General features: G+C 50.1%; 5 protein-coding genes across 5 annotated transcripts; 3 read left to right on the top strand and 2 right to left on the bottom strand.

Annotated features, from left to right (window-relative positions):
- Positions 1-22: 22 nt before the first annotated feature.
- A1O9_04042 (hydrolase-HD superfamily protein) lies at positions 23-880 on the bottom strand (the record flags this gene model as incomplete). The annotated part of the gene is made up of 1 exon (XM_013406334.1): positions 23-880. One exon carries the CDS (start codon positions 878-880, stop codon positions 23-25), a length of 858 nt encoding a protein of 285 aa, XP_013261788.1.
- Positions 881-1,320: 440 nt separating this feature from the next.
- On the top strand, positions 1,321-2,403 carry A1O9_04043 (uncharacterized protein; the record flags this gene model as incomplete). Its single annotated transcript, XM_013406335.1, has 1 exon — positions 1,321-2,403. The coding sequence occupies one exon, from the start codon at positions 1,321-1,323 to the stop codon at positions 2,401-2,403; it is 1,083 nt and encodes a 360-aa protein (XP_013261789.1).
- Positions 2,404-3,428: 1,025 nt separating this feature from the next.
- On the top strand, positions 3,429-4,973 carry A1O9_04044 (uncharacterized protein; the record flags this gene model as incomplete). The annotated part of the gene is made up of 1 exon (XM_013406336.1): positions 3,429-4,973. One exon carries the CDS (start codon positions 3,429-3,431, stop codon positions 4,971-4,973), a length of 1,545 nt encoding a protein of 514 aa, XP_013261790.1.
- A 389-nt stretch (positions 4,974-5,362) lies between these two features.
- A1O9_04045 (uncharacterized protein) lies at positions 5,363-6,979 on the top strand (the record flags this gene model as incomplete). The annotated part of the gene is made up of 2 exons (XM_013406337.1): positions 5,363-5,896; positions 5,960-6,979. Coding segments are annotated over 2 exons (1,554 nt in total), but the record flags the coding sequence as incomplete, so codon positions are not given.
- A 2,624-nt stretch (positions 6,980-9,603) lies between these two features.
- A1O9_04046 (OPT family small oligopeptide transporter) lies at positions 9,604-12,422 on the bottom strand (the record flags this gene model as incomplete). Its single annotated transcript, XM_013406338.1, has 3 exons — positions 9,604-10,976; positions 11,029-11,182; positions 11,229-12,422. The coding sequence occupies 3 exons, from the start codon at positions 12,420-12,422 to the stop codon at positions 9,604-9,606; spliced, it is 2,721 nt and encodes a 906-aa protein (XP_013261792.1).
- Between the last annotated feature and the right edge of the window lie 865 nt (positions 12,423-13,287).

A 13,287-nucleotide genomic window follows, 5' to 3' on the forward strand; every position in this document is an offset into this window, starting at 1 on the left:
CCCGGGTGCCTGCCTGTCTCAATCATTTCGCATGGCCATTTGCCCCAGTCGCAGTCCCATTGCCGTAGTATTCATCTTGCTGGCCTTTGATGTAGTCCGTGTTAGTAGGATCTCTTGGCTCGGTGCCTTTGTTCTTCCACAACTTTTCTCTCTCCTCCAATATTTCTGTTGCCCACTCCTTCATCTCATCTAGCACAATCCTCGTTGCTACCCAGCTGAACTCGCTCAGGTCCACCGTACAGTTGCTGGCCCGCTCGTATTCCACCATCTGCATAATCAACTCGATTTTGTCAACATCGTGGACAAATTTTGACTCCATTGTCTCACTGTCTTCGTACTCCTGCCAGATTGCTCGGATTTCCTTTCCATTGACACCACCGTGAACTTTTCCCAGCAATGAAGTCGCGACCCAGTCCATGGTCTCGGCCTCGCGCCTGTTCTTCTCCACCTTAGGCACTCCATCAACAGGTGTCAGGTCACCAACAAGACCTTCCGCCATGTCATGTATCAGTGCCATCTTGGTGCATCTTGCAATGTCCAGTTTCGACGCGAGAGCAGGTGGGGCCAGTATTGTGATGAGTGACATTCGATACATATGGTCTGCTATGGACTCCCCTCTAGTAAGGCCAAAGCGACGCCAACCCTCGCGCTTCTCAATCTTGAGGCGCTCAATATAATGGAAGAAAGGAACTGGGGAAGCGGAGTTCTCGGCAGGCGGATTGGGGAGGTCGTTGAGGACAGCAGGGACCGACCAGGGGTTTGGCTTGGGGAGGAGGGAGGTGTGAGAGCGTAGATCTCCCGATGATACTGTTTTGGAAGTTACATTGTGTACAGGGATAGATGTCTCAGCGGGCATACCTTCAGGATTGTTTGCCCCCATGGCTGATACGACTGCGACGATTGGAGGGGGTCTAAGCCGGGTTGTTGGGAAATCCAAGATCTGAAGTTTGGAAGGTCGAAAAGAAACAAGACGAGGAAACAGAACAACCCAGATCTTTACGCTGTTGAAAGAGCAAATCTAATATGTACAGACCGCAGCCGCGCAGTGCAGTGCAGCAAGGCGAATGTACAGACTACGCGAGACAAAGAAGGTGGGGAGCAGAGCAAACTTCAACATTAGTGTAAGATTTCGGGGCGGTTGTTTACCCAGTGACGTAGCCACACCCGATCGGTCAGACCTTGGCGCCGCTTATGTGATATTCTTGATCAATATCAAGCTACCGATTGGGCAGAACTAGCTTCATCCATAACATGAGGCTTCCATCTTGAAGCATTGCCAATGAAGCCACGCAGTATCCGGATCTCGTTAGTATCTCGATCATGGATAATCAATGGAAGCCCCGTAGCAGCCTCGCCATTTTTGTCTCAGCACTCCACCTCTTAGATCTCGACACGCTCCCAGACTGGCCGTCAATCACTGTGTCAACCTTCCATGTTACCTCCAACGATAAATCAGCAAGTAAAAATCTTCAAGCTAGAATTAAAGCAACAGAGTGGGCGCTCTATCAACTGTTTCGATTGTACTCTTCAGAAACAACTCGCCAGGTTTTATCACCGAATTTCCCCCCGAAGACGCCCATTCAATCACTCAGCCTCCGCGCCGCACTATTCAAAACCCTGTCCGAGTTGAAGAAAAATGGCCGACTCCCTAGGGAGAGTATACTACGGAAGACCATGCTTGATGAGTGCAAGGGCGACAAATTTGAGGACCTGCTATCGGCATTCTCCATGCTGGTCTTGAGAAAATTCCTCGCTGATGGCGGAAGGAAAGTGCTGGGGATCTGCAATTCAGCAAGACCTGAGCATGTTGTTCCCTTGATTATCGCCCATCATGTCTCTCTACAGACTAATCTTCAAAAGCGAGAGCGATTAGGTGCAGATGCTCGCATTCATGCGAAATCTTTGGAGACTTGGAGGGCTAACTTGGCGGTGAGGCTCCAAGCTCTGTCCAACAGGCAGCCGGAAGAGAGCAACGACGAAGCGTTTTCTCAAGTTAGTGATTATGCGTTCCGTGAGAAAGTGGTCTATGCATTTGCTGCGGATCCACGCTGGGTGAGTTTCTTATTTGAAGGGAATGTTGGCAAAACTTCTACGCCGCAACCACCCAATGAAGATACGTTCCTCAAGTGGCAATTCGGAATAGCGGTAGCTGAACCGAACCCCCCGATTCTTCAGGCAAATCAACCTATGTCACAGCTCAGGGGGCTGATCTCCCAGCACCGGGTTCGTATTGAGCATCTTGAGGCATTACAAATGTCGCTTTTGGGCAGTGACACGAGTGCTCCAAGTGTGACACTAGCTAAAGCACCCACGCCTGCGAGGGCCAGAACTCCAGAGAAGGGTGTATCTGGACAACGCTTTACCAAACATCAAGTGCTTGATCTTACCAGCACTCCAGAATGAGCAAGCCTTGAAGGCTCAAGACACTTTTAGCAACTCAACCAGCCACGTTCCGCTTTTTCGCTTGAGTGTACTTCTGAAAATGAGATTCTATTCCACAGAGTGAGGAATCTCCCGGAGGAAGATAACCCTTCCGATGAGAAAATCAGAACCTTACATGCGCAAATCGGCCAGTGCCATACCGCAGCCACTACATGCCTACACCAGTAAATCACATCCCCACATAGAGAGGATATACGGGTAACTTGCAATTCTGTGTCAAGATCGCTAGTTGGGAGGTCTCTTTTGCATTCAAAGTTGAGGCTGCGTCGGCCTCGGTGGTCCGACCAGATTTAAGCCATGTACTTCTCGACCCAGTATCAACACCTATCTGGCACTCTCTGGTAGCTCAAGGACAATATGACGCATCAATTATACTCCAATGAATGCGCTAACCGAAGCTCAAGTTCATAGTGGTATGAATTCGTCGGGACTTGTCCGTAACAAGCTGGTCTCGGCACTTCGGCTGGGTTCTTGGATAGCCGGCCGCCGCCAACCGCCAACCGCCGACAGCCAACAGGGCCTGCTCTTTCGTGTATGGACAGGACTTGTTTCTATGACTACTTTTTAACGATGCTACCGGACGCAAGATATACCTGTTCTATGTCCACAGTACTGGTGGTGAAACAGTCAATCGTGGACACAGAAGCAGAGCGAAACACCTCCCGTACCTTTAAACGCCGTGGCACTGCGGAGGCGTCGGGACGACTGATCGAGGACTGAACGAATGGCCGTCCAATAATTCCTTCTTCGCTGTGTGCGAGACCTGATCTAGAAATGCCGGTTATGCAAATGTACATGGGATGACCCGGAAACGGCTATGCAAAATAAATACTGACCGCTTCAAGCGATTCCAAATCAACGGTCGCGTTCAAGTAATATACTTGCAGTCCGTGGAGTAGGGAACTAATTCACATATAAGCAGCCAAGTTTCCCCAGATATTGGCATGGCTTGGTGCTTTTAACAGTGGTTCTCCACAATTCTCAAAATGATTCTCCCTACCAGAGCAATAGCAGCTGCACGTTGCATTCCTGAGATCTTTACCAATGCCGGCCTATTCGGAGTCCAGACAGTCTCCATCAGTACTAATGTGGTCACGAATTGGACAGTTGACGCGCCCCCGGGAACTGTAGGTTCCGATCCGTCAGGCCATACAGCAGGTATAGACTTCTGCAACGTCAGCGTTGCAACGAGTCACCCGGGCTGGGGTGATCAGATTAACACAGAAGTCTGGCTCCCTCTGGAGAACTGGAATCACCGCTTACAGATGAGTGGAGGTGGTGGGTTGGTCACAGGCCTTTTGATTCCGCAAATGAATATGGCCCTGAGCGATTATTATGCAGTCGTATCCACGGATGGAGGTCATTATCAAGACGATCCGAGCACTTGGGCTTTGGCAGGTCCTGGCAATGTCAATTTGTATAACCTTTTGGACTTCTCTTCCTTGGCCTTGTACGAAGCGGCCATCATCGGTAAATCTGTTGTCAATGACTTCTACAGTGCCCCGCCAGAATTTTCGTATTTTGTGGGCTGCAGTACAGGTGGCCGTCAGGGTCTCATGTTTGCTCAACGCTACCCAGACGTGTTTGATGGAATTCTTGCTGCAGCTCCGGCTCTGCGTTTCAACTTTGCCATCATCACGGGTTTCTACCCTCTCATAATGCTGCTGGAAGAGGGCATCTTTCCACGACAATGCGAGTTGGATGCCTTGGTTCAAATGGCCGTGCGGCAGTGCGACCCCTTGGACGGTGTCACGGACGGTATCATCTCAGCGCCTGAGCTGTGTGAATTTGATCCATATGCTTTCCTTGGAACGCCAGTGCCATGCGGTAATACCGAGGTTAACCTCACGTATGCGGCTGTACTAGGAGTGCTCACAACTTGGAATCCAGCTCTGGGGTTTCCTACAGAATTCTGGCCTGGCTTGGGCACTGGATCGCCCGTTTTCGGTCTATTGAACACAACCTGCCAAAGCGTATTAGGTGAATGTGACGGTGTTCCATTTGCTCCTCTCGAACAATGGGCTCAATACTTCCTGAAAAAAGATCCCAGGTACGACTGGCACAGTCTGACGGTTGAAGAGTTGTATTCGTTCTTGTCCTCTCCAGAGAACAAACTTTACGAGTCGTTCATAGCCACCAACGATCCAGATCTATCAGGATTTCGCGACGCTGGTGGTAAAATGATCACCTGGCACGGCCTTGCGGATCAGTATATACCACCAAATATATCACGGGCATACTATGACAGTGTTACCGAACTCGATTCAAATGTTGTTGACTTCTATCGCTATTTTCAGGCTCCTGGTGTTAACCATTGTGGAGGTGGCAACGGACCGTACCCTCTCGGACTAGGTCTCGCGAGCCTGGTTGCCTGGGTGGAAAATGGAACACCACCAGACGTTCTTCAAGCCGTGAGCCCACCAGGTCCTGAGGGATTTGAGTATCAACGACCGATTTGCAAGTATCCGTACAGGGCAGAGTACAAAGGGCAGGGGAATTTGACGCAGTCAGAAAATTGGGAATGCCGATAATGTGTAACAAAGTCTCCATTTCATCGTCGAGCAATCGAAATCTTGTAATGGGTCCGCCTCCTTTTTGTTCTACAAACCTATTTCCTAGCCATTTGTTCCTCAAAGCATTGGGGGACGGAGGGAGGGGGGCGAACGCCTTCAAGAAGTCTGGCAGCCGGAAAAACAAAATACCGAAGCTGGCGCGTCGTCAAACACGTCGCGTCAACCCAGCCTTGCTGATTGAACTTCACGTCGCACACCCAAGCCATAGACCAAGCACACTGCATTCACAGCTTCGATCTCATTGCTCAAGTAATTGATAGCTCTTAGCCATATGATTTAGACGGCAAACCCCGTGCAGAATAGTTGAAACGCGTCAGGATGCGGGGTCCCGAAGGATGACCCATCCTGCTCCACCGACCCTCAACTTCGAGAACTTGAAGCCATGTCTCGCGGAACTGCTTCGCACCTGTGTGCACCCACCGGCGCTGGTGCTTCAAGTTGAGCACGTGCTTCTTTCAGGTTATTATGACCACGATCGAACCCAGGTAAAAAGAACAAAAGAACAGAGTCAAGAGACCAATGACAATAATCCGGACGCCGAGAATGACACCCAGCAAACAACTCCGCTCTGCGTGAGACTTGCGCTATCAGACGGAGAACTTCAGATCCAAGCTGTGATAGCAACTAAGATACACACGAAGGAATTGCTGGAGCTGCGACGAGGCGATCTTCTTGAAGTGAAGAAATTCCAGGTCAAGAAGGCTCCGAGAGTTAATGGGCATGGAAAGGTTGTTTATCTCGGCATCAAGGCATGCGAGTGGGCTGGAACCACCAGAGAATTTGTGGACAAGGAGCTTGGAGGGGGATTCATTCTTGGAGAAGATCAAGACCAGACCTTTGGGAAGGAGGCTCTGCCTACAGCCATTACTTTCCCCTTCAGAGTAAATCGAACGGATTCTGCAGTGGAAGAACACAACGCTGAAGAAGGTACAACACCTACAAAGCACGTGATTGATTCAGCAGCAACAAGAACGCTCAGTATGGGCCGCAAACGATCCAGAGAACCTCAAGGCGACCGACTCGATCGGTCGAAACGCCGTCCTCCCGAAGATAAGCGGGCAGTTTCGAAACTCATTGCGACGCCTGCTCGGCCAAAAGTGCGCTTCGCCACTCCCAGTGGTGAACGAGACGACTCAGACGACGATGATTTCGAGACCATCATCACCTCTCCGTCAACCATCCAACGACGCCGCGAGGGCCTTCGTGATGTCAGCCAGAACACACCAAGCAGAGCCGTCACCACTTCGAGATCATTTCAACTTTTCGACGGAAAAGGCACTACCGTTGATGTTGGGGGCAGTGCGCCGCCCGCCTCACCGGGTAAGGCAAAGGTGAGAACGCGGCAGAAAGATCAACAAAGCAGAGTCGGCTTCCGCTCGAGCAATATTGACGACTCTCATTTAGTCATCGGAGCAGTCGAAACTCAATCCCCAACTTCAGCTGCAGCCCGCACGGATCATCCACTACGTGCAACAGAAACGCCTTTACCACCCTTACAGCCACCCTCCACACCTGCACTGTCATCCAAAGCACCTGTCCACAGTCTCTCGACATTGCTGCACTCCCACACCGTCCCCCGGCGGAACTACACCTGCAGCGTGTTCGGCGTGATATCCTGGATCTCGCCGTCTGTGATTCAAAAGCCCAGCAGTCCGTTTCCGCCGAAACGGCACGTCAAGATCCACGACCCGAGCATTTCATCGCGGCGTGCGGGCGTGACGCTAGCGGTCTACGTTGATGCGAAGGCGTTTGTGCCGGAGGTGGGAACCTTGGCGTTGTTTCAGGGTGTCACGATGCAGAGGTGGGAGGGAGAGGTGATCTTAAATGCGTATGCGAAGTTGAAGGATAGTGGAGAGGAGTGGTTTGTTAGTGATTGTGGGAAATTGGAGGAGATGGGGTTTGATGTTCACGGGTTAAAGAGCTGGTGGGCGGAGCACAAGGAGACCCAAGCTACTTGCTCCAGTAAAGATTAATAGCCTAGAGCATTGCTAACTGCCTTTAGTAGGATGGCAGTAGGGTATTATTACTGTTGGCTCCTTCCACGAGGCTGTTCTCTGCCCGAGAGGGATCTGCGAAAGAAACTAACCTGCGAGGCTCAAGCATCGCACTTCTGCACAATCATGTGCTGTCTCACAACCATGGGGACTTGTTTTCATGATCCAACGACTGTATCAAGGCCTATCACCATGAAGGATCAGCATCTGTACCAACGACAGGCCAACTTCTTGCGTTTGGCATGAGTCTTTTTCCACTTGCCCAGATTCCAGTACCCTTTCCACTCCTCCTCCAAAGAAGACACTGCCCGGGTAAAGAGGAACTCGGCGCCTGTAGTCCTAGCCACATCCCTCAATTCCATCCCGAATTCCTCCACAGTGTCGAACTTTCGAGCCTGAAGTGAAGGACGAACCCTCTCCAGAATCGAGGACCATTGGGCTCTCTCTGAAGGGAGCGAAGTTTCAGAGAGCACGTGGCGGATGCCATGCCAGCAGAACACTGCAATGAGATTGTTCTTCTCGCATATGATTTCAGGCGGATCAAGGTCGTCGCCCGCATACGGTTCCTCATGACCTGTGTCCCTGGGCTCTGAGCCTACGGCCTGCGTGCCTTCAATCTCTCGACTCTCCATTTTAGCATTGGCAGGCGACTGGCTCATCTCGTCGGCTCCTTGCTTCACGGCTGGGGCTGTAGTTCGTTTCAGGTCTGATTCCATTTGTGAGCTGACTGAAATTGGAGGAGCTGGGAAGAACAACGGACCACTTGTCGCTGATTTAAATGATTTGTCACATTGTGAACCTGGTCGAACACCTTCCATGGCCAGGGTAGCCGAATGCGATCTTTCTGCAGAATCACCTTGAGTGGTCACAATCTCCAACGTCGAAGTATTGGCGACAACCTCACCAGCATCCTCGGGTTGATCATCAGGTTCTGTTGCATCAGCTGAGGATGACATCTCGGCATCATGATCTGTCTTGTGCTGGTCGGGCACTTCTCTGGTAGAGTCCTGAAAAGATGATGATGCTTCAGTCCGAGGCTTGAGGCGGGGGCGGAGGCTGTCCTTTGTAGTGTGATCATCAATTTGAAGGCCGTCCGAGCTTTGGGATATGAGACCCTCCTTGAGAATATTTGAATTGACTGAATCCTCCGGCTTTGCCTTGATATCGTAATCGAGCTTGTTAGCGGTTAGATCAAAGATTAAACGTTGTCTTTTAGGGTCAGGAGCTATGAGTGAATCAATGTTCCTTCTTTCTTCACCTGAGAGCTGAGCAGAAGCAGGCGAAGCTTGAGTATTCCCTCTGAGTAGCGACAACTGTTTTTCGACCTCCAGCTCCTCAAGATCGAGTTGGAGAAGACGCCGCTTGATGCCCAACAGAGTCTTTCGCTTCTCTAGACATTGAATCTCGTCCATGGCAGGGTATTTTCTATAAGTATGACAGAGCGCGAGGAGAATGAGATTTGTTTTATGACAGAGTACCTTGAACAACAAGGATTCCCAAGTGATTTGAGATTGAAAAGCTGTCTAATGACGTAGATGGACGCTCTGTTCGGCTTAGAAATTCTTTTAGTGGCAAGCAATAGGTAATGGGAAAAGAAAATCCACAATGAGAGCGACAGTCGATCAGGAGTTGCTCGATTGAAGAATGAGAAGAGTAGGTTGATTTGCTCTAGAAAGAAGTCTCGAATATAGTGCGAGAGTCCGTTAAGAGTGGAACTTCGCAAATAATTCAGCCAAGGAAGCAACCGACTCAGTGAATTAAATGGCTTTACAGTCAGCTTACTTTCATTCAGTAAAGGTTGAGCAGCGCCGAGTGATCAAGTAGTGAGCCAGATTCCCAACGGACTCAGAGCATCGCAGAACGTCTTGGCTTACCCACAGCAATATTGTGATGAAATGGAAGGGAAAGTCTTAAGCGATGAAGCACTGTTTTCAGGCATGTATGATGGACAAAGCAGTTGAACCTGAACCATGCTGATCCACAAGATGGATGAACAATATGCGTGCCCTCAAGTTGTGTGGACGAAGAGCCATCAAGCCGATTCTCTTGTCTGAGCTGTCTTGATCGCACATATCTCACTTACCACCCCACTCCTAGGGTTTTGTAGCACCATTCTTTTAGGACTGATACTATCGTCCTAGGCTCATGCGCAGTATCGCCATCCGAAAAAAATGATCGAAGCATCGACTCGCATTACACGAGGCATAGAAATCTGTACAAGAGAATGGATCAGGTAACCGGCTCCTCGCAGATGCTTAGCTGTATTGGGTGCGTACATATCTACATGTCTAATGATAAGGTTTTCTAAATCCCATCAGGCAGACTCGGCACCAAAGTAGTCCTACTAGCCCATAACGTGGAATCAAGGTTTCGGCACGAAAGGAAGTAGCCGAGATCCCCGACATAAGCGGCTGGATTGTTTATGCAAGGTGAGATTGGCATAGGATATTGATGATTAGAGATTCATCCAGAAAATGGGAAATTGGAAAACACAGAATGGTTCATGTCTTGCGCTTTGCAAATCAGAAACGACCTCAATAGGGCGTTTTGCTGCCTGTGCTGTGTATGGTTGCACAACTTCACTCAGGCTGGTTTCAATCACCGAATTTTTCTCCAGGCTCAAGCCTAATCCAAGGACAAGCTTGCCAGTCGCATCCCTGCTTGTATATTTCTGTGCCCCACCACTTGAAGTTGTCCATGAAACCCGGATAGACGAAGCCAAAGAACACCACAACAAGTGCGAACGCCAGGCCTGAGTCTAGCGCCGCGGACATGGTCATAGTATATTTTCCCCACCAGCCTGAGGCTCGTCTTCGCATCACACCATTGAAGGCGAAGCAGACGACACCCCAAATCGAGAAGTTGAGACCCGTTGCGGGTGGAATCCAGCTCAAGCTTCCAAACAAAACCGGGAAATTGACTTTCCTCCACACACTCTTCTTGTTTTTCCGGCCCAGAGCCCAAACAGCTATAGGTGCGATAAAGCCAATAAGAAAGGCCCAAACCAATGGTCTATATAGTGCTCCTGGTCCGAAGAAGCGCTGCGGACCGACGACGCCCCAGAGAATGCTGCCATTGAAGTGAACGCGTGCAATAGGACAATTGAAACCATTGATGGCTTGGGGTGTGCAAATACCGGGTATGTTGACAAACATCCAGTTAAGCACCCCGATTTGTACCAGGCTTGAGACCAGTGTGGCCACCATCTGAACCTTGAACAGAAGCTTTGGAGGTATCTTCATGTAGTGACCGAGTTTAAGGTCGGAGGAAAATTTTATGCCTTGAGCAGAGCTGATATAGCAGTAGGTAACAAAGACCATGTTTGCTACAGGCCTTCCAGGAAAGACAACGCCACAAATCAGTTGACATATCAGATATAAACTGCTGTGCTGATTGGTGATCGCCATGACAATTCCCACAGGGATGAAGAGCACAGTCGTGATACCAAGGGCCATTAACAGGCCATACCAGGGCAAGTAGACTGGATAATATTCGACCACAAATATGCCGACAGCGAGCATAGAGATAAAGGTGAAGAGGTACCAAAGCATGGGAACGTCTTGGTAACGCTTCATCAAACGATGGTGAACATCCTCACCGACGCTACGAATAGTTTGGCTGTCAAGTCTCCTCAAGCTGTGATCGTCTTCGGATGTTGGAATGGTTTGGTATCCTGCAGCGGAAGCTTCTTGTTTCTCGTTGAATGCTTGTTTTGACTGCCGCCATATATCTTTACCATGCCAACAAGTAGTATGGGTTATTAAAGCCGAAAGTGCCGCGAACTGGACTCCATAGGACAAGACGTATGTTATGGGGAGATAGACTTTGGAATAATTCTCATACGCGATTTTGTCGAAGAGAAATTCTGGAGTCAGTATCTTGCTGACATCGTAGGGTTTCCCACGGTTGTCAAAGACTGCAGAGGAAAGAATTGGCAAGTATCCTGAAAAGAGGATATTCTTGTAGTCTTGGGTTTCGTTAGAAATCTCTGGGGGTGTCAGATACCTTACTTCACTTACATAAAATAGGGGCTGCGATCCACATGACCAGCACGAGGCCTCCGACCACATTCGCTGCTGCCCACCAAGGCGTAAGCAATGGTGAACCGATATATGCGATCTGAGCCCAGTCAAATGTCATCGGAAACAGACCGAGTCCAGAGGCAACACCAAACTAAGCTTGTAAATAGAGGATACGGTGCAGAAGGTGACAAACTCACCAGGTTCGAGACCACGACATTTCTGGGGGCAAACCAAGTGATAACGTTGAAATAACTCAATGCAGGCATAAGCAGGCCAGGTAAGAAGTACCACAGAAATGCAGCGGTCCAGACATAAACGAAGAATTTATATCGCGATATCGTCCATCCGTTAGCCACCTTGTTTTCATTCTTATGCATGGTCGTGAACATAGCGGTTGACATCAAGGTTCCAGGCCAGATCATTGCGGCCGGGCGAACCAGGTAACGTCTCGTTAGACCGGCAAATGCATAGCCCAGGATTTGGGTTGAAATGGTCAGTAGAAGTTGGTACAGGATGGGAACTTCTTGCTTGTAGAACTTGTGCTGCTCAACAATCACATCGGTAGCGAAAGCAAAACCGAATGATACATTGCTGCTGATGTAAACACATGCATGCTCCTTCTCGTTCCAGCGACCCTGGGCAAGCCATAGTCGCAGACGTTGTCGACGGGTGGTCCAAGCATATTTCGGGCTATCCTTTCGAAGTGAACCATCCACAAAATCTAGTTCTTGATCGTGACTCCTTTTGAGAATGAGGTCCCACAACTTTCCCAGAGGATGGACGAGTACGAGTGCGATAACAGGAGTAATAGCAACGCTAGGGTATCTCAACGAAAAGAAAAGATTTGTTGCGGAGCCCCCAATGGCAAAAATCAAAGACAGGGTCCACATTCGAGGGGTATTTATTGATAGAGAGGTATTGTCTGTCGCCGGGACGGAGGCTCGGACCTCTGGGTAAGGGGAATTGTCCGGGGGATCTTCTTCTGTGGGCATATAATCATGTTCAGCGTCGGAGCCACTACCTGTACGGGTGCTCGCATTCGACGACTCAGCCTTGTGCTCTGCAATGGCGGGGTTGACTGCGAAGGATGCCTTAGCATCCGAACCCATACCGACTTCACTCGTTATGGACGAAGAGCGCTTTCGCAGCCATTCGGTGCTTCGATGGCGGTGCCGCGGATCTACAAAGTGGCCATGGTCGTCGGACGTACCATGAGCAGATTGTCTCCTCTTTCCACGACTTTTAACATTGGCTCCTCTCCCAGGGTTGCCATCACCATCGTCCTCGGAACTTGTTTCGTCCCCCAACTGAGCATTCATCACAGGAACGGCACCATATGAGCCAGTCCCCAGGGCCGGGGAGGAACGGATCAACAGTGGATTGCGAGACATGACGGCGTTCCAGATTCGGGAGAGAAGCCCTGGATATTCTTGGGTTGTAGAAAGGTGTGTTACCGGCTGGGCAGTAGAACGACGGTCGTCGTGTTGCTCGTGATCATGCAAGGGGCCTCCCTGGGTGATCTGGGCCTCGTATGCAATTGGGGAGGCAGCATCTTGAGCTGCAATAGTAGCAGTAGAGGAGGGAGTGAGAAGGGAGAGTTCGAGGTCGGTGGAAGTGATGGTGTGGGAGTGGGATGCAGCCTGAGCCGAGTCTGGACTCATAGCATGACTACGGAGTACTGGTGGTATGGTATGCTATCATGGGATAGGGCAAGACTAGAAGAGGTAATTCAAGTGGATAACAGAGGCGGTTTGGATGCGTCAGAGAATCAGGCGCAGACCAGGAGAAAGAGACCAGGGCAAACAAGAGTGATGAAAGGGTGTGGCCACTGAGCAGGCAAGATTTGGGGGCGTCAGATGGAAATGGTGGGTGGGTGGGCAGTAGGTGCGCGTAGCTGCACGGGAAGGAAGGAGCTATCCTCGATTAGCTGATAAGATTGATAAGATTATCGGGGGTGTTTTCTGAGGAGGAGGGCCGAGGGTGGGATGAGGTTCCTTCTGCTCCATACTACTGCTGCAGCCTATGTTGTTCGCTAGCAAGCCTCTATGGTCAATACTCGGACTCCAAGTTAGACTCAGTAGAGGCGCACTAAAGCTGATTCTATCCCGGATCAAAGTCTAGTCGTAATGAAAAGCACCTGATCTGCCCTTCAATTCTTCTCCAGGACTACACCGCAACACTGTCAAAAAGTGACAGCAATGCTTAAATTATGCCGTCTCGGCCCAAGATGCATCCCCCACCCCAGTCACCCGATGT

Source organism: Exophiala aquamarina (assembly GCF_000709125.1).
Source record: "Exophiala aquamarina CBS 119918 chromosome Unknown aczIA-supercont1.3, whole genome shotgun sequence".
NCBI classification, from domain to species: Eukaryota; Fungi; Ascomycota; class Eurotiomycetes; order Chaetothyriales; family Herpotrichiellaceae; genus Exophiala; species Exophiala aquamarina.